At 35.0% G+C, this 19882-nt stretch overlaps 1 protein-coding gene and 1 long non-coding RNA gene across 3 annotated transcripts in view; one reads left to right on the top strand and one right to left on the bottom strand.

Moving 5' to 3' along the window:
* The window catches only part of LOC112447094 (uncharacterized), a 28394-nt gene extending 11195 nt beyond the window's left edge, over window positions 1-17199 (top strand). The window contains exons 3-4 of the long non-coding RNA XR_003035170.2: window positions 11040-11092; window positions 16156-17199. This is a non-coding gene — a long non-coding RNA (uncharacterized lncRNA). The remainder of the gene's footprint in view (window positions 1-11039; window positions 11093-16155) is intronic.
* On the bottom strand, window positions 845-19326 carry CSN1S2 (casein alpha-S2). 2 transcript variants are annotated; one of them, XM_024993017.2, is made up of 18 exons: window positions 18716-19326; window positions 17431-17493; window positions 15593-15619; window positions 14782-14802; window positions 14652-14693; window positions 14236-14262; window positions 13416-13442; window positions 12949-12975; window positions 11882-11905; window positions 11741-11785; window positions 11358-11480; window positions 10805-10831; window positions 9382-9408; window positions 7663-7686; window positions 7527-7571; window positions 6303-6422; window positions 5502-5546; window positions 845-1111 (listed from the first exon to the last, which is right to left on the bottom strand). In XM_024993017.2, exons 2-17 carry the CDS (start codon window positions 17479-17481, stop codon window positions 5535-5537), a joined length of 669 nt encoding a protein of 222 aa, XP_024848785.1. In that variant the 5' UTR covers window positions 17482-17493; window positions 18716-19326; the 3' UTR covers window positions 845-1111; window positions 5502-5534.
* Window positions 19327-19882: the final 556 nt, after the last annotated feature.

Below are 19882 nucleotides of genomic sequence, written 5' to 3'. Positions count from 1 at the left end.
AATGTCACTTGCTTATGAAAACTCCTCCAATGTCTTCCCATCACAAGCAAATATTTCACAGAAATTTCTAAGCTAAAATAGCTTTCATCTTTATTCTTTCCTCTTTAATTCACTTTTCTTTAAGTTCCCTATCCGTCTGTCTTCTTTGGATATGTCACCCTTCTAGAGTTTTCTTATGTTCCATTCATGAATCCATTTGTTTTTGCTATTTCTCCAGTTGTTAATACCATTAATAGGGGGCTTTGGAAGGTTTATGTTTCCAATGCCTGACTCCCTACTTTAGTGTGACAAGGTGACCAGAGACAGGAGGACTGAAGCCGCTGGTGAACGTTTGGGGTTAATACTGTGGCAGATGATGAGCACAAAGTTAAGAAAAAAAAAAAAAAAGAGGTAGACTGATGATTTAATAATACTGTAAACCTAGCTGTGGTTGGAGAATATAATAAGTAATATTTATGAGAAATAAAATTGAATTACTCAGAAAGTGTATGGTTCTTTTGATGGTAGTCAAGGTGGTTCAGAGTTACTGCTAGGACTTTTTTATATTATAAGACTCTTTATATTATAATCCATGAAGCCTTCCCCGGTGGCTCAGCAGAAAAGAATTTACCTGCAATTCAGGAGACCAGGGTTTAATCCCTGGGTCAGAAAGATCCCCTGGAGAAGGAAATGGTTACCCACTCCGGTATTCTTGCCTGGGAAATCCCATGGACAGAGGAGCCTGGTGGGTCATGGGGTCTCAAAGAGTTGAACATGACTTAGCAACTAAACAATAAACAATATTATAATCCACAGCCTCATGGGCCAGTATGAACGATGGAAATGATGATTACACACCAAAGAATGCACTTGAAATTTTATTTTCAGAGGGAAAGAAAAATATTTCTATAACTCAGAAAGAGTAGGGAAAGGATTTTAAATAATCATCAGCTAAGTTTGTATGAAACCACCATATAAACCCAGTATATTCAATATAAACTAACAGGGAGAGTATAAATAATTCAGGAAATACTCTGCGATTTGTCTTATTGATGCACCACTCCAAACATGCTGGTTGTATGAAGTAAAGTGGTAGATATGAAACTGTAGAAGATAGATTTTCCAGTCCAACCTGAAAAGGAAAACAGAATACTACATTACCTATCGATCTATATTCAAGAAATAATGTATGTCTATATACAGAACCCACACATACTCATCCATACTAGTTTAGCAGAATGTTATTATTTTTTTCAAACTTTAAAATTTATTTTGTATTGGGATATATTTGATTAACAATGTTGTGGTAGTTTCAAGTGAACAGCAAAGGGATTCAGCCATGCATATACATGTATCCAAAATGCTATTATTTGTAACTATTATTAATATTTTCTAGTGTTCAGTATGATAACTTAGCACATGGTAGGATTTTAATAACTGTTTGTGAAATAATTTAATGTTTGAGTGAAAACTGATAGCCAGTTTCTTTAACCCAACAAATAAAAGTAGTATTAATATTTATTTATAAAGTGGTAAATATTTACACTTCAGCAACTTTGAAGGAACATTTAATTATTCTTATTTTCTAAATAACTTATTAAACATAAAATGTTATTGCTTCCTGCACCTAAAACCCTTTAACCTAATTGAAATCTAGATTTTAATAAAACAAAATCATTATGCAAAATGACAATGGGCTGATACGTTAAGAAATTGCTAAAATTATTAAATTCTTTAAAACTGACTTGCAGTTTTGGTTTCTCTGTTTCTTTTGTCATTTTTCTATCAGTTTTATACCTTTTTTTTTTCCTTTGCCATTGCTTTGCTTAGCCTATTTCTAATTATCTGAAAGGACTTACTTTAGGACTTATGTTTGGTGCATCACTGGATCTTTTTGTACTACCACATATTTCTGATGTCTCTAACTTAGCATCTGGTACCTTGTATTGCATTTCTGTGACTTTGTCTAGAATAGAGCTTAATGAGGATAAGTTTGGTACCTTATTTTTGTCTCCTTCATGTCTCTCACATTATGGAACACATGATCATTGTTTTTAAATGCAGAATAAGTATATAAATAATGATAGCAAAGTGAAAAAGGCTATTTATTAAACACAACTGAATATTCAGCTCATACTCATAATGGTTATTCTTTTTTTTCACAGAAAATTATTTTGCGAAGTAGTCTGATCCTTTTCATCATATGGAGGGAAAAAATGATATGACAAAGCAAATCAAGTTTGTGACAACATAACCTAAAGCCAAAAAAGTGTTCTAAAAAAATCCCCTAGTTGGACTTTGTTTGTAGCTTGACATTAATAGTGGAGTGTTTGAATCCTAGAACTGGAAATCTGTGTTGGAGTCTTGGCTTTTCCACTTTTACATGATGATCATGAACAAGTTATTTAATTTCCATGGGGCTCAGTTTCCTTAGGAGAAGGCAATGGCACCCACTCCAGTACTCTAGCCTGGAAAATCCCATGGACGGAGGAGCCTGGTAGGGCTGCAGTCCATGGGGTTGCGAAGAGTTGGACATGACTGAGTGACTTCACTTTGACTTTTCCTTTCATGCATTGGAGAAGGAAATGGCAACCCACTCCAGTGTTCTTGCCTGGAAAATCCCAGGGACGGGGGAGCCTGGTGGGCTGCCGTCTCTGGGGTTACACAGAGTTGGACACGACGGAAGCAACTTAGCAGCAGCAGCAGCAGTTTCCTTATCTCAACGTGGCTAATAATATTGGCTGTGTAGGTTTTTGTGAACAAGAAATTTAATATTTCTTCAGTGATCAATGCAAAGAAATAGAGGAAAACAACAGAATGGGAAAGACTAGAGATATCTGTAAGAAAATCAGAGATACCAAAGGAACATTTCATGCAAAGATGAGCTCGATAAAGGACAGAAATGGTATGGACCTAACAGAAGCAGAAGATATTAAGAAGAGATGGCAAGAATACACAGAAGAACTGTACAAAAAAAATCTTCACGACCCAGATAATCACAATGGTGTGATCACTGACCTAGAGCCAGACATCCTGGAATGTGAAGTCAAGTGGGCCTTAGAAAGCATCACTACAAACAAAGGTAGTGGAGGTGATGGAATTCCAGTTGAGCTATTCCAAATCCTGAAAGATGATGCTGTGAAAGTGCTACACTCAATATGCCAGCAAATTTGTAAAAGTCAGCACTGGCCACAAGACTGGAAAAGGTCAGTTTTCATTCCAATCCCAAAGAAAGGCAATGCCAAAGAATGCTCAAACTACCGCACAATTGCACTCATCTCACATGCTAGTAAAGTAATGCTCAAAATTCTCCAAGCCAGGCTTCAGCAATATGTGAACCGTGAATGTCCTGATGTTCAAGCTGGTTTTAGAAAAGGCAGAGGAACCAGAGATCAAATTGCCAAGATCCGCTGGATCATAGAAAAAGCAAGAGAGTTCCAGAAAAACATCTATTTCTGCTTTCTTGACTATGGCAAAGCCTTTGACTGTGTGGATCACAATAAACTGTGGAAAATTCTTCAAGATATGGGAATACCAGACCACCTGATCTGCCTCTTAAGAAATTTGTATGCAGGTCAGGAAGCAACAGTTAGAACTGGACATGGAACAACAGACTGGTTCCAAATAGGAAAAGGAGTTCGTCAAGGCTGTATATTGTCACTCTGTTTATTTAACTTCTATGCAGAGTACATCATGAGAAACGCTGGACTGGAAGAGACACAAACTGGAATCAAGATTTCCTGGAGAAATATCAATAACCTCAGATATGCAGATGACACCACCCTTATGACAGAAAGTGAAGAGGAACTCAAAAGTCTCTTGATGAAAGTGAAAGTGGAGAGTGAAGAAGTTGGCTTAAAGCCCAACATTCAGAAAACGAAGATCATGGCATCCAGTCCCACCACTTCATGGGAAATAGATGAGCAAACAGTGGAAATAGTGTCAGACTTTATTTTTCTGGGTTCCAAAATCACTGCAGATGGTGACTGCAGCCATGAAATTAAAAGACACTTACTCCTTGGAAGGAAAGTTATGACCAACCTAGATAGCATATTCAAAAGCAGAGACATTACTTTGCCAACAAAGGTTCGTCTAGTCAAGGCTATGGTTTTTCCTGTGGTCATGTATGGATGTGAGAGTTGGACTGTGAAGAAGGCTGAGCACCGAAGATTTGATGCTTTTGAACTGTGGTGTTGGAGAAGACTCTTGAGAGTCCCTTGGACTGCAAGGAGATCCAACCAGTCCATTCTGAAAGAGATCAGCCCTGGGATTTCTTTGGAAGGAATGATGCTAAAGCTGAAACTCCAGTACTTTGGCCACCTCATGTGAAGAGTTGACTCATTGGAAAAGACTCTGATGCTGGGAGGGATTGGGGGCAGAAGGAGAAAGGGACGCCAGAGGATGAGATGGCTGGATGGCATCACTAACTCGATGGACGTGAGTCTTGGTGAACTCCGGGAGTTGGTGATGGACAGGGAGGCCTGGCGTGCTGCGATTCGTGGGGTCACAAAGAGTTGGACACGACTGAGCGACTGATCTGATCTGATGTAGGTTTTTGTGAACATGAAATTTAATATAGGCAAAGGGCTTAGGATTGTGACAAGCATTGCAAGGCCAATAAATTAGTACCACTGTTACTACTGGTTTTTCTGAAACCTACTTTGTCCCATTGCAGAACACATACAAAGAACAAGAAATCCTGAGTGAGACAGAATGCTGAGATTGGAGATGACTTATATACTTCAAGGACAATATCAAGGAAAAAGTGACTACACAAAAAAGCAACATTGATGTATACTTGTTTCCATGACTGTTCATCATGGTTTTCAGGCAGTGTTTAAAATGTCAAAGAGAATCACTAGGAGAAGTAGGTTTTATGTGTTTAAAAAAATAATGATTTTTTCCAGAGAAAATAATGCTTGTTTTAAGCTAACTCGTGTACGAAAACTGTAGTGCATATCTTTCACCAAACTGAAATTCTGGGTCTGAGCTCTAAGGTGACAGGTTAACATCCCTGTGACCATTATGCTTGTGACAATTTCCACCCAGAACTCTTGCTTCTGACTGAATTTATCATCAGCTATAGAGAACCTTCTCTATAATTTATTTTCAAAATATTTATAAAATGCATGCAAATATACAGATCACTTACATTTGTGAATCCAGGAGGTATAAGCAAAATTTAAAATATTTCATAAACCAAGTATGACTTAAAGTTGAAGCTATATACTTCCCATATGGCGTTACTGTTAAGAACCTGCCTGCCAATGCAGGAGATGTAAGAGACATGGGTTCGATCCCTGGATCAGGAAGATTCCTTGGAAGAGGGCATGGCAACCCACTCTAGTATTCTTGCCTGGAGAATACCATGGAAGAGGAGCCTGGTGGGCTATAGTCGATAGGATCACACAGAGTCAGGCATGACTGAAGCAATTTAACATGCATGTATATTACTTAATATTAGTCATCCTTCACACAAAAATCCCAATTATTGTTTAAATTATAAGCCTAAAGCTACTTACCATAACCAGGTAGAAGCAGTTAATTCCAGAATCTTAAAGGTACCTCTTTAAAAAAGAAAGAAATAACATGTTTTAGCTAACTGCTTATAATAACAAACAAAAAGAATATTTACAACTCTGTGGAAATATTTAGAAAAAATTTTGGCACATTATATTCAAACTACAGATACTAAATTCTTATTTTCTCTAATCATGGGGAAGATATCTTTAAATGCTATATGTATATCCAATGAAGTAAATCATATTAAAAAATCCATATAAATGAAGCGACTTGCCCCAAATCAAAAGTTCATTTATGTCTGGTCTTCTGGATTCCAATCTTATATTTTTATATTAAATTCTTGGTTCTCTAGGTTCAATTTCCTGCTCTCTCCCTTATTCCTTATGTTAAAATACATTTCCTCAGTCACATTTTTTAAAAAATGAAACAAAGGAGAAATGTTAATTAGAGTTTGGTCGGGCTACTTTTTGGAATTTCAGATACTTTTGTGAAATGGAAGTAATATTTTCTATGCTGACCCACCTTCAGGAAATGCTGTAGAATCAACTGAAATAAGCAAATACTTATGAAATTTAAATCCAGTGCAAGCACAATGTATCATGCTAATTCTCTCTGCTTATTGTAGCTCTATTCATCCTATATGATTTATAATTCAATTTCCAGCCTAGAACATTCATTTAATTTTGTTTTAGCTTTTACTTTAGAACTTAGAATTTTATTTCCATATTTCATTTCCCTATCTTATTTTTATTACAAAAGACAACTCAGTTTTAAAATTAAAAATAAAAGGGAGAACTCACCACATAGGGAATAACCTTTGTCTTAGGTTGAATCCATGGCTTCATAGCTTTCTGATGCTGATAAACAGTCTTGAGATACTGGGGCAAGGCGAATTTCTGGTAACGCTGGCTGATTTTTTTCTAGGAAAATTATAATTATTCCATTATCCCATGTGTCAGAACACCTAGACCTAACCAAATAAAGTTTTACTTGGATAAATTCTAAATGATACCAAACAGACTTAAGCAAAGTAAAGTTTATTCATATAAAATTATGTTTACTTTTATAAAATAAATGGTAGGTTTAAAAATATTCTTTGGTTATTTCAATCTCTAGTGCCAAAATGCTTAAGTGGGAAAAAAAGAAAAAAAATATTTGTGTAAGAAGGCAAGGGGATAATTTCTTAACAGTGTCTTAGATGGCAGCTTCTTTTCCATACCTCGTGGAAATACCTTGGTCCTTAGAGTCATATAGAATGTGTGATTTAACTCAGTAGAATCTGCAACACTGAGCCAATTGTTAATCTCTGAGTGTCATTTATTTTATAGAAGTAAATGATAATATATTGCCTGTCACCTATTCTGTAATTCAGAGAAGGCAATGGCACCCCACTCCAGTACTTCTGCCTAGAAAATCCCATGGACGGAGGAGCCTGGTAGGCTGCAGTAGATGGGATCGCTAGAGTCGGACACGACTGAGCGACTTCACTTTCACTTTTCACTTTCATGCATTGGAGAAGGAAATGGCCACCCACTCCAGTGTTCTTGCCTGGAGAATCCCAGGGACAGGGGAGCCTGGTGGGCTGCCGTCTATGGGATCCCACAGAGTCGGACACGACTGAAGCGACTTAGCAGCAGCAGCAGCAGCAGCAGCATTCTGTAATTAAATATCCCTCTCCTCTGTGTTCTATTTTGAACCATTTATATGGGTACAACTATAGATTATTATAGAGATTAAACACAGTGGTACCTGTCTTCGGGATAATTTCCTATTTTTACAAAATGAAAAGTCAGTGAGTTTTTAGAATGACGGGTTGGGTGGATACGTGGCAATAGTACAGCTGCTACAATGGGAGAATGTTTTTGCAATAGTTTTCATAAAGTATAAGGAAGACTTATAGAAATTAGAATTTGTTTAAAAAAATGTGAGTTTTTTTGTTTTGCTTTGTTGTTGTTGAGAGGATTGTGGTTCAGTGGTATCCAAGCTGAGTCTGAGTGTGCTCAAATGTTTGTATAAAAATTTACCAGAAAATTTAGGCGATTCTTTTCTTCTTCAGTCAGTTTAGTTTTCTGTTAATAATAAAAATAAACTGCAATAAATACAAAAGCAAATATTATAGGATAGCATGTAATTAATTTTGTTTGAAGAGAAATTACTTACCTTAGTGAATACTTCTGTTGATTCCTTATGGAAAAAAAAAATGAAAATCAGCTTTACTTGAATAGCCCACCAGTAATTTTGTCTGCATCATTACAGTAGAAAACTAGAGCTAATTATTTTTAACAATTCAAGGCTAAATCACTGCTATCAAGTAACAAAGTGCTATTTTATAGAAATTTATTATGAATTTAATGAGTTTGAATATGCATTATCAGAGCATTCTCTGTGTCCATATGACAATTGACTGAAAGTATGTTTTGAGTTTCCATTTACGTATATTTTTCATATAATGTCAAATTCTCATCGAGTATAGCAGATGCAAAGCAAGGGAGTAGAGGAGAGAGGGAGAGGAGGGAAAACTAAAACAAAGCAGGCTCTTGAGGTATGTAGCAGAGCTTGCATATCCTTTCTGGGAAGACCATTGTTTTTTTAATGGCTGTGCCTCCCTGCGTGCTAAGTCACTTCAGTCCTATGTGACTCTTTGCAACTCTATGGACTATAGCCTGCCAGACTCCTCTGTCCATGGGATACTCCAGGCAAGAATACGGGAATGGGTTGCCATACCCTTCTTCAGTCAATCTTCTCAACCCAGTAATCAAATCTGTGTTTCTTGTCTCCTGCATTGGCAGGCTGGTTCTTTAGCGCTAGCGCCATCTGGGAAGCCCTTTTTAATGAGTATGGACTCCCAAATTGAAAGAAAAGGTAAGGCATGCTCCTAAAGCTCTCAATGAGGTTGATGTTGGACTGTGCCTCAGGCCATAAGACTGTGGGCCACAATCCATGTTTCATCCTCTCCTGGGATGTCTTCCCATTGCGTTTTTCCACGACTCATTCTAACACAGCAAGTGTTCTTGTAACTGTGATTTACACAACTCATAACCCAATCCAGTATTCAACCCCCTAAACAACCAGAGAGATTCAGGGTAGTACTATGGTGAAGGCAGTTGACAGGATGTTTATTCGGCATTGGCTTATTTGAAAAATGCCTGTTATTAATGAATCAGGGTCCAGCTGAACATTGTCAAAAGCATGGCTAGAACAGCTACTCAACCCTTTGGATGTACTTCCTTTCAGATCTCTAAAATGACTCTGAATCTGTGTATTTTTCTTACATGTATTTTTATTTATTTTATTGGCTATTTTGATGTGGCTCTGTTAAAAAATTAAGTATTAGCAAATACCTAATGTGCTTAAAATAATTAACAGCAGAAAAGTGCAATAAACTAGTTGGTTGTTTATTTTAAATGTATATATTTTCTCACTGGATGAACTATTAGAAGATTCTGGGAGAAATAAAAAATAGTCAAAATTTGGGGACCAAGACAATTGAATTTTTAGCAGTATAATTTTAACATTTGTGGAGTTTTAGTTCTTTCTCATTTTACAAAAAGAATAATAGTATAATAGGTAAAAAAGAATTGAAGTAAAATATCTAGTTCAAAAATAGTAAAAATTTGATTAAAAAAAAAAAGAAGCAGTGGAAATAATATAAAACTTTTGTGATATAGAAAAGTCTTGTTCACATGGAAGGCCTTAATTGAAAGAATTCAAGACAATTGAGAGGAACAGAGTTAAGTGCTGGAAAAATATAATATTTTTAAATAACTTACAAATATAACTCTATTTTATTAAAAGCAGAATGTTTCAGATAAGCCTAATTATTGATATTAGATTTTGAAAATATTAATTAAAATAGCTTCTATAGAAATAATATCTTACCATGTCAACGGTCTTCTTTGAATTTTCCTTAAAAAATAAAAGAATTAGACATTTAATTCCCACTGTATTGTCTATACATAATTTCCTTTTGACTATATTTAGAAATACTCCTCTTTTATAAAGAATAATTCAATTTATTTTTATTGCTTTGTAAATCACTGTTGTATCCCAAGAGTCTAACATAATGTAAAGGGCATAATGCTGGCTAAATGCATATTTCTTAAGTGAATGATGAATGACATATCTCATCAATGAATCAATAAATACATAAATACATTTTATCTGACTGGTATGCATAACCACATTGTCTCCTGATTATATTTATGCAAATAAATAATATTTTATAACTAACAACATAAAAAGTAATTTCTTAACTGTATTTAATGTAAGTGGTTTTGACTTGCTTCCTGAGAGGAGTTGGCAGATACCTTAAGAAAAAATTGAAATGATACATTTTAGTCTTACTTATGAAATTTCGGAGAAGGCGATGGCACCCCACTCCAGTGCTCTTGCCTGGAAAATCCCATGGACGGAGGGGCCTGGTGGGCTACAGTCCACGGAGTCGCTAGGAGTCGGACACGACTGAGCGACTTCACTTTCGCTTTTCACTTTCATGCATTGGAAAAGGCAATGGCACCCCACTCCAGCACTCTTGCTTGGAAAATCCCATGGATGGATGAGCCTGGTGGGCTACAGTCCATGGGGTCGCTAGAAGTTGGACACGACTGAGCGACTTCACTTTCACTTTTCACTTTCATGCATTGGAGAAGGAAATGGCAACCCACTCCAGTGTTCTTGCCTGGAGAATCCCAGGGACCGGGGAGCCTGGTGGGCTGCCGTCTGTGGGGTCGCACAGAGTCGGACATGACTGAAGTGACTTAGCAGCATGAAATTTCTATTTCTCTTTTCTCAAATATTTTATTCGTTATGAAGTAGGAATAAAACTAGGCAATTTCTTGTGTGATGTGAAAATGTGTTTAATTATGTGTGATGTGCAGGAAGACACTTGGATAACAGCAATTTATATGGATCTGAATTAATTTGAGTTCTTATTTCAGAATAATACATTGGATTTCTCCCACTCTGTTTCTAAAATTTAAGATCTATACCAGGTCTCATGGTGTGATAGCAATATTAATGGTGAGTTATAAAAAGAGAAGTAGTAATAGCATTTTGACAAAGTATACTAGCACAGATCCAATCTTTGTATCCTTCAATGTGTACATTTTTGTTCTGCCTTCCCCAGATTTTTCTTAGGGATCTAAAGTTCCAGTTTTTCAATCGGAAAGATTTTTTCAATTTTTATGTAAATCCAGATTTATTGCTTAAGCAACTACATCAAAGACTGTCTAGTACAGTGTATAATAAGTCAATAATATCTTACTAGTTATCAGATTATTGCCTTTGGAGGTAAATGCCTTACCTCACTGGTGGAGAGCTGCTCTCTGTTCTATAACCAAAAAAAAAAAAAAAAAAGGACCATGAAAACTTTCATTATTTATTCCTCATATGAGAAAACATTCCTTAAGACAGACTGTTTTATGAAAGAAAGTGGTAGAGAGAACCTGGAACCTAGGTAAATTACTTCATTTCTTTATATTTTCTTAACAAAGCAATCTTTTTGTTACATGAAATTAATGATTACTGTCTCCTCTTAGAGAATTGTTTGAGAAGCCAAGCAAAATGATATAGAAGCAAACTCTTAAGACAGGTATGTTCAATTTAAATTAAATTACTTATTTGTCACTATGGTTGCTATTGTTATTTGTTACTTTACTTGAGCTATTTTTTGTTTGTGATTTAATTTCTGGACTATAAGATTTTTACAGTTGTTCTACTTTCTAAGTTAAAACTTGTCTCTTTGGGACATTTTATCTTTAGACATTTTACAAATCTTTATCCTGAACTCATCCCTCACCAAAAACAAAAAGAAAAACAAATAAACAAGAAACAACATATAAAAAAGCAGCACTCACCAGAGTGGGAGTAATGGGAACAGCATTTCTCTTAACCTGATCCCATGGGTTCAAAACAATTGGACCTTGATACAGATACTGGAGATACTGGGGGAACTTCTGATAAAACTGATTGATTTCATTCTAGAGAGAAAGAAAATTATCAATATTTATTCCAGTATTGAATCTTCTCTATGTGTCAAAAGTAGATTATAGAAGAACCAAGTTTCTTAGAACTTTATTTAATTAGATAATTTATACAACATGGCAAATTTACCTAACAAGGGTTGTTTAGTAACATAAAATTTTCTGTAACTGGGATGGAATAGTTATGTGAACATTCGAGGAGAAGCAGTGGTACGATGACTGTTTACTTGAAGTTATAATTTGTATGAGAACTTTACCAGTGCTTTCTGGTAGTGCTTATCGTCCACAGTAATCTTAACTTCCTGTTAAGAAAACAAAACACTTGTTATAAAAATATGCAAAAAGAAAACAAATCTGGGCGATATGAATTTCATTTTATTTGAATGAAAATTAGTTACCTCTGTGGCAACTTCAGCAGATTCCTTCGGGGGAAGAAAAGGAGGATTAACTTAACTTTCATGATTTAGTCTTAGCATTGTACTAGAGTAGAAAGGGCAATTCATTAAGTATATTTAGAATCCAAGCTACTACTACTGAGAAATTACAGTATTTATTCAGTTCAGTTCAGTTTAGTAGCTCAGTCGGGTCCGACTCTTTGCGACCCCATGAATCGCAGCACACCAGGCCTCCCTGTCTATCACCAACTCCCGGAGTTTACCCAAACTCATGTCCATCGAATCGGTGATGCCATCCAGCCATCTCATCCTCTGTCGTCCCCTTCTCCTCCAGCCCCCAGTCCCTCCCAGCAGCAGGGTCTTTCCCAATGAGTCAAGTCTTCGCATGAGGTGGCCAAAATATTGGAGTTACAGTGTTTATTAGAGATTCAATAAGTTGAAAATTCAGAGTCCTCAGTTTCAAAGAAATAACATGTGACTGAAAACATGTTTAATTTTAAAGTTTTCATCAACTCTACATTATTCATTCAATATCAAATGCTTAAGCAGTGTAGACAGGTGACAAACAAGGTTACAAAGTCGGCCTAGTGAGATGTGGCAAACTGAATCCAGCATATCCTTTCTAGATGACACATTGGTATCCATAGGAGGCCATTGGCTCTCCATTCCAGACAGACCCGTGGCCTAGAAAAACACTAAAGCAGCCTTCCTAGATGTTAAGTAGGAAGTCTTCAGGCTGTGCCTCAAGGCTCTGAGCCAAGGCTATGGTTCTCCCTTTCCCAGACAGCTTTCCTCATTGTACTCATTGCTTGGCTATTTCTATCAATACCAGAGCATGTCTTTACTTCTTTCCTCTGGTGTCAGATATTTGATATCTCTGTGAAAGAACACCTATGTACACCAGGGTGTAGATAGTCACTTCCCAGTCTCCCCAGTATGACATTAAGTTTGGGTAAATGATTTCTCCATTGCTCACCCTATTTGCGATGTTAACAACAAATTACTACACACTGCTGAAAATCTATTTTGGATGAACTTGCTATTTGATGTTAAAAGAAAAGGTCTCTTACCTCACTAGATGAGCCGATAGAATATTCCTTGAAAAAAATAATATATACAATATAAATCTGGTTACCAGAAGAAATGCAAACATTATTCTTTGCATGTTAATATTTACTCAGGATATGTCTCTTATTACAAACATGATCATTAGTATGATAAGTTAAAAGGATTAAAATAAAAGCAATGCAACCAGGCTTCTTGGCTGCTTGTTTTTAATCACCTTTAGCAAATAAGTGGAAGAGATAAAAATGATCATATATTTAAATGTAAGTGGCTCAAGAGAATACACAGTGATTTAGGTGGACATTACTCAAGTGGACAGGGAAAAACTGTCATTTTGAAGCAACTTATAAATCATTTTTCAGTTTACTAAAAAAGGAAATTTAAACATGTTCCCATATGCCATTACTAATTTTAGAATATTACATATTGGTAATATGAACAAAAAATGTTCACATGTATAAAAATTTCTCACCTCTTCATTTGCGTTCCTTACAACTTCCTTAAAGAGAGAAGAAAAATAATTAGATGTATTTCCCCTCAGCATTGCTATACTAATTTCTCCTGAATATAAAAGGAAAAATTTCTCTCTCATTAAGAGATGCATTAGACTGGATTCGCTTTCATTGTATGAGTTTTGTATAAGTTATAAAAGAATTTCCTATTTGATGACAGTGGTATTTATTTTTGTTTACTGTGCTTATTGTTGTATCCGCAGCGAGTCTCATAATTATTATTGTATTCCTACAGACTGAGATAATGTTGGGGACATAGTTCTTGTTGAATAAAAGATTTATCAAGTGAATGAATGAATATACAAGATACCTTTAGGCAGGGCATGGATAGGTTTTTCTTTCTCATTTTAATAGTCATTTCTTATTGTGTATTAGGAAAAATACATCAGTAGGCCAACTGACATGCTTTAGGAAGCAAATATGTATTGTTTCTATAATAAATTGATTGAGTCAGTTTTAAGAAAATATTGCAACAGAAAAAGAATTTTAAAAAAGAATAAAATAAGTTTGATACTGAAAAACACTAAAAGATAAGTTCTTCATTCTTCATAGATTCTGGGAATCAAATGTGTTAGTTGATTCATGCAAAGATATATTTTCTTCATTTAATTTAGTCATAGAATTGAGAAGACTAATTTTGGTCTCATTGTTTAAAGATAATCTTGGTTTTCAAGTTTGATTGATTTGAAATATATTTTCCAAATAGAGGTTAATTTCAGTGTAGTTCAAATACTATAATATTTTACTTCACGTTATGCTACAGATGTGAAATCTGTATACCTTGCAGAATGTGGAGCAAAGGTTCTCCTAAAAGAAAACAAAGCCAAAAGGATATAACATTTATTGAAATGTAGTGTAATACATACATCTTGAGCATACAGTTATAGCAAAGAAAATATGATTTTGTGAACAAAAGAGTACAGAATTAAGGAAGAAAAGTAAAGATGATGAATCTTTAACAAGAAATTCTTTCAAAGATATTCTGCTTTAACATTGTGGCTCAAAAATGGCTCTCAAATCTTTTCCCAGAATTCCTTTCATTAGTATATAGCATTTAAACAAAACAATGAAAACATCACCATTTTCACAATCACAATCATAATTCTCTTTTTGACTGAATGAGAAAGAGATCGATGTTTGATAGAAAAGCTGTCTCATCAGTGAAAGATTAATAGTCTAAAGTAATCAAACTTTACCTTGCTGGGATTAATGGCCATATTCTTTTCCTGCTTATATGTCTACAAAATAAATAAATTTATTTTATAACTTTGATTAAATAAAGAAAGTTAAAATATATTATATTTGACTTAAGAATTTGGTACTTACTTCCTGGGAGATGATAGATTCCTTAGAAAAAGAAAGACAACATTACTCATTTACCTAAATTGAATTCATATTAGCTTAATAATATATCAATCTACAACCATTATCTATGGAGTAGATAACATATTAGTCTTTTCCTGAATTACTGAACAAAATTAACTGATGTTTCACACCCTCTACATAACTATTATATTTCATATACCTAACTCATTTTGCATTGTGCTTTGGGTTATGAATATCTGAATCAAAAACTTTACTAAGTATCATCCACAGGGAAGAAAAAATAGGTTTTCTATTTCCTCTGTACAATTTTCAGTGTTTTTTTCATATTATTATTATCACATTTTTTTTCTGTCTTTTGAAGAGAGATTAAACACATCACAGGAAAACAAGAAACTGCTTAGGTGACACTGGCGGTAACGGTGGGAACCTATTATGTACCCATAGCTGGGAAGTCATTTAGGAAGTAGCATGGAATATGGCTCCAGAAGAGCTTTAGTCCTTTTTGCAGAAACATAGAATGGATCCCTGTCACTGTACTCCCAAAATATTCATCATGACTTGTGAACATACCTCATTAATACTGAGACATCTTCAGAAAAAAATGCACTAATCTAATCTTGGTGACTTGAATGTGAAGATTTTTGGTCTTTATTCCTCTCTATATACCTTTTCGTTATGGTCGCACTTCCAATTTTCTCTAATTCTACAGTTCTAGACTCACTGGAGAAAAATTATTTTAAAGACAATAGTTTAGGTCATATTCTGTTTTTACTAACCTAAAAGATTTTCTGTTGATACTAAAGTATCTTACCTCACTGGAGGAGACATGTTCCATCGTCTACAAACAAAAGCAAATACAGTTCTCAGTTTTATGGTAGATTTAAAATGCCAAGGTATCTCACTATTTTGTTTTGTTTTTATCATTATTCCTGTTTGTTTTGATGGCAAGAGACTTTTAGGAATTTGTTTCTGGAAATGTATGATGTTTAGTTGAATTTTTTCATTATTATTATAACATTATATCCTATAATATTACCAGCAAATCATTTTGTATGTCAAACAAATCCTTTTTATAGCTTAATGTAGTTCTTGCTTTTAGGAAGTGTTGGGTTCTTAGTTTACCCTATCACAGTTTAAAATATAATTTATGTGCACATGAGCTACAGAATCTTAAAATGTTTATAATACCATGATATTTTGTTTTATTTAGTTTTTGTTAATTGCTAGATTTAGTTACTCTTAAGGGAAAGACTGAGGACAATTACTGATTTACAGAGAAGAGTAATTAAGACTAGGAGATTATAAATAAGAAACAATGAAACTTGGTGTAAAACTGACCACTGAAGCTTATTTTATCTTATATTCATCTAACAGGAATTCTTACTGTAGCTAAGCTCTTGGCTTGGCTTTAGAGACTAACAAAGTTTTCAAGATTGATGTGTGAGGTGTGGAAATGGAAAGGAAGCAAAGAACTCTGGTCACCCTGATGATACCGTACATCTGAAAAGTGAAAGTGAATGAAAGCATCTGACTCTGCGACCCTCTGGACTGTGTAGTCCATGGAATTCTCCGGGTCAGAATACTGGAGTGGTTAGTCTTTCCCTTCTCAAGGGGATCTTCCCAACCTTGGTATCGAACCCAGGTCTCCAGCACTGCAGGCGGATTCTTTAGCAACTGAGCCACAAGAAAAGCCCAATCTGAACTGAGTGAGAACTGGGCATGGGAGAGGTGTTGGCAGCACACACTGCAGGGTAAGGGAAGAAGCCCAGTTGCTCCTGAGGGAGCTAACAGATTACAAGCCTGTATCTTCAAAGCGCTTCATGTGAAGCATCTAGTCCTTCTTTATCATTGTATGATATGAATATTTCTGTAACATTCTCACTAGAAGATGTTGCTTTGAGAAATGAAGGGTTGACTTTGCATTAGGTTATCTGGCAAGTCATTTTCAAAGTGTTGCTGTTTAGTCTCTCAGTTGTGTTTGACTCTTTGCAACTCACGGCCTGTAGCCTGCCAAGCTCTTCTGTTCAAGGAATTCTCCAGGCAAGAATACTGGAGTGGGTTGCCATTTCCTTCTCCATGGGATCTTCCTGACCCAGGGATGGAGCTGGAGTCTCCTGCATTGCAGGTGGGTTCTTTACCACTGAGCCACCTGGGAAGCCCAACTCCTAAAGTTAGCACTATTCAACACATCATTTGCAAAGGATCCTTGTTGCTGAGCTTCTGCAGTCAAGAATGATGAAATTCTGACATATGCTTGAGACGGTTTGGGAATCTACATTTTCTCTGTGACTCTCCTGAACTTTAAAAGAAGTCCTTGTTATGGTTCCATGTTTCTTACTTTTAAGAAGTGATTCTTGGAGTGAAAATATTTCCCCAATAAATTCAAATGTTTACGGAAGAAAATGTACGTTTTTTAACTTTGAACTAAAACTCTTTCCAATCCTAGGAGGAGAACACTTTAGAAGTGGTATTTTTGTCCATCTTCATAACTTACATAAGGCAGGGCCAAGGCCGTCTTTGATTATAGGTTTCAAAGTTTATACACTCCCTCTCTATTCCCTGCTGTCTACCCCTGACATTATCCTTATAAACAATTTAATATTCTTATATTTACATAATATATTCTCATCTGTATCTTATTATACTTACATTCTTTGCAAGGGCAACAGCCAAAAGGCAGGTAAAGATGAAGAACTTCATGTTTACTTTGTCCTGTGAGATAGACAAGAAGCTAATTAATAACAGTTTTACTCTCCTTATAATCACACATTTCCTCATTAATTATGTATTAAATTATCTTCAGATAATTAGAAAAGGGCAATGAAGACTGATAAAAGTAGATTCATTGAGAAACACATGGATTTGAATACGATGAGTTCTTTACAAGAAGAAATTAACACAACAAAATGTAAAACCTGGAGAAGGAAATGTAAAATCTTAATTTCTAAATTGTGGAGGCTCATTTGGGCATACCAAATTAGTGGCATAATTGACCCTATGTATAAATAGCTAAATTATTTATTAATTTATCCACTTATTCAATGACTACTTGCTATGTCAGGTACTATTCCAGACATAAAGATACAGTGATGAAAAATAATGATGTTTATACTAAAATGCCATATATTTTTTTTACAATTCTTCTTAAATCTTATGGAGAATCATATCAGAAATGCAAAAAACAACAGAAATCTTTTTAAAATCAGATTTCAGGTGAGCCAAAACCTGGAGCCTGCCTCCCTCATAAGGGGAAGAATTGGCAGGTGAAAAGAACACTGTGGTGGGGACAAGAAGCCTGCTGATCCCAGCTCAGAAGCCTGCTGATCCCAGCTCAGCCTGGGACAGGCTTCTGAACCTTGAGCAAGTCACTGAACATCACTGAACCTGACAGAATAACCACCAAATGAGATTTTTAACTAAGAAGATTTGATTTCTAAGATCCCCTCCAGCTCAATCTCTAATACTATGACCACATATAAGTCCCCAAGGTTTGCTGACTACGTATCAATGCAACTTTTCCAGTGCACAAACAAAGAACTGAAAAGTGAAATAAAGTTATTCTAATGACTTTTTGACATATAATAGTATTTTACTCTATAGATCTACAAATTTGAAATCAATTATTTTTAAACAGCAAGATTTTATTTGACTCAAAATTGTTAAATTTGCTGGTGATCTTTGCCTGTGCAAATTTAGAGAATGTGTATGCATGGGAATTATTCTCTGTCTTAAGATTAGCATTGCCTGCTTTTGTTATTAATTTATCATTCCTACTAAAGAATCCCAGATATTCTTGTTTCCTCTTACAGGATAATGCACATGACATTCACTTTATAAGCATTTCATAATGACAATGTTTTAAAATAAGATGATAAATATATTAAATTTTATAATTTAAATTTTTGAAATAAGTTCATTATATATAGCCACTTACCTCAATTTTACTTAAGATATTTTATTTTCCATGGATGAAAGAAACTGGAACATGGACAAATATTAACTAAGAGTTAAAGAAATGCTTATATCATGTTGATAAATGAGAACCATAGAAATAGTGGTAGTTATGAAGCATCTGCTATTGTCAGACATTGTGCTAGGTATGTTGTAAATTCTTTCTCTAGTCTGGGGAACAACTTTGTTAGGTACACGTGTCTGATTAACAGATGAGGAAAGTGATCCAGGAGGTCATACATCTAATGTGCAGCACCCTGGATTTTCAAAAACCTCATGATGATTAGCTCTTCCTTAAAATAAGATTGTGGCATTTCATCATAAGATAGAGCAGTATAACAATTTCTAGCATCTGTATGTTAATTTTTTTAAGAAGCACTGAAAAGGAGATAAATCATTAGCTATGTTAGCTATCAAACAATTTCTCAAAGAATCTTAAGGTACACTGACATTAGTTTCTTTAAAAAATACTTTTTGGAACAATGCTATTAGGTTTTACAATATTACAAGGTACATAGAATAACAAAAAGATAAATGAAAATATTACCTCGTTTCCTAAAAGGAAGACAAGTAGTCCAGGCAATGGAATATCTCTGATGGATTGGCACAACACTATTTATACCTTGTTCCTCCATAATATGGTAATTCTGTGGTTTGAAATACCTGAACAGAATTTGAATTCTAAGAAGTCATGACGATTAGAATTGCTTTTCTATCGAATTTTTGTACCCCATATTCCTCAGAATGCTTCTACTCAGTTTGATTTAGAACATGATATCAGGTAATGTGGGATTTATAATATGTCATGATTATCTATATTTCATGTTTGTGTAGCTCAGCTCTTCCACATTTTAATACTAGCTATGAGGCTCAGCATAAGGCTTTTTTTGTTTATTTTTTGCCTAGACGTACCACAGAACCTCTTCTAGTCACGACCACTTTAAATAAGCATCTAAAATTGTATTTTGGAAATGTTAATTAAAATTTCATTAATAAGTGAAAAATACATTCTTCCTATTCACTGCTTATCATTTGCCAACTCTAAAAATAGGATTAGCCATATGCAAGTCTGTGTAATACACTGGGAAACTCAGCTCTTCTACTAGCTAGCAGTAAATTTTATAAGTATTTACTTTTTTAACTTTTCTCA

This window comes from Bos taurus, chromosome 6 (assembly GCF_002263795.3).
Source record: "Bos taurus isolate L1 Dominette 01449 registration number 42190680 breed Hereford chromosome 6, ARS-UCD2.0, whole genome shotgun sequence".
Taxonomy (NCBI): domain Eukaryota; kingdom Metazoa; phylum Chordata; class Mammalia; order Artiodactyla; family Bovidae; genus Bos; species Bos taurus.
Note: the sequence above shows the minus strand (reverse complement) of the source record. Positions and strands in the feature narration are given on the sequence as shown.

Excerpts from the sequence above, each read along its gene's own strand:
- CSN1S2 (XM_024993017.2), bottom strand. The coding sequence starts at position 17,481 with ATGAAGTTCTTCATCTTTACCTGCCTTTTGGCTGTTGCCCTTGCAAAG. Across the intron at positions 13,443-14,235 it reads TTTGCTCCACATTCTGCAAG|GAAGTTGTAAGGAACGCAAA; the intron begins GTATACAGATTT and ends TCTCTCTTTAAG. Across the intron at positions 6,423-7,526 it reads AGAATCGCCTAAATTTTCTG|AAAAAAATCAGCCAGCGTTA; the intron begins GTAAATTTTTAT and ends TAATTTTCCTAG.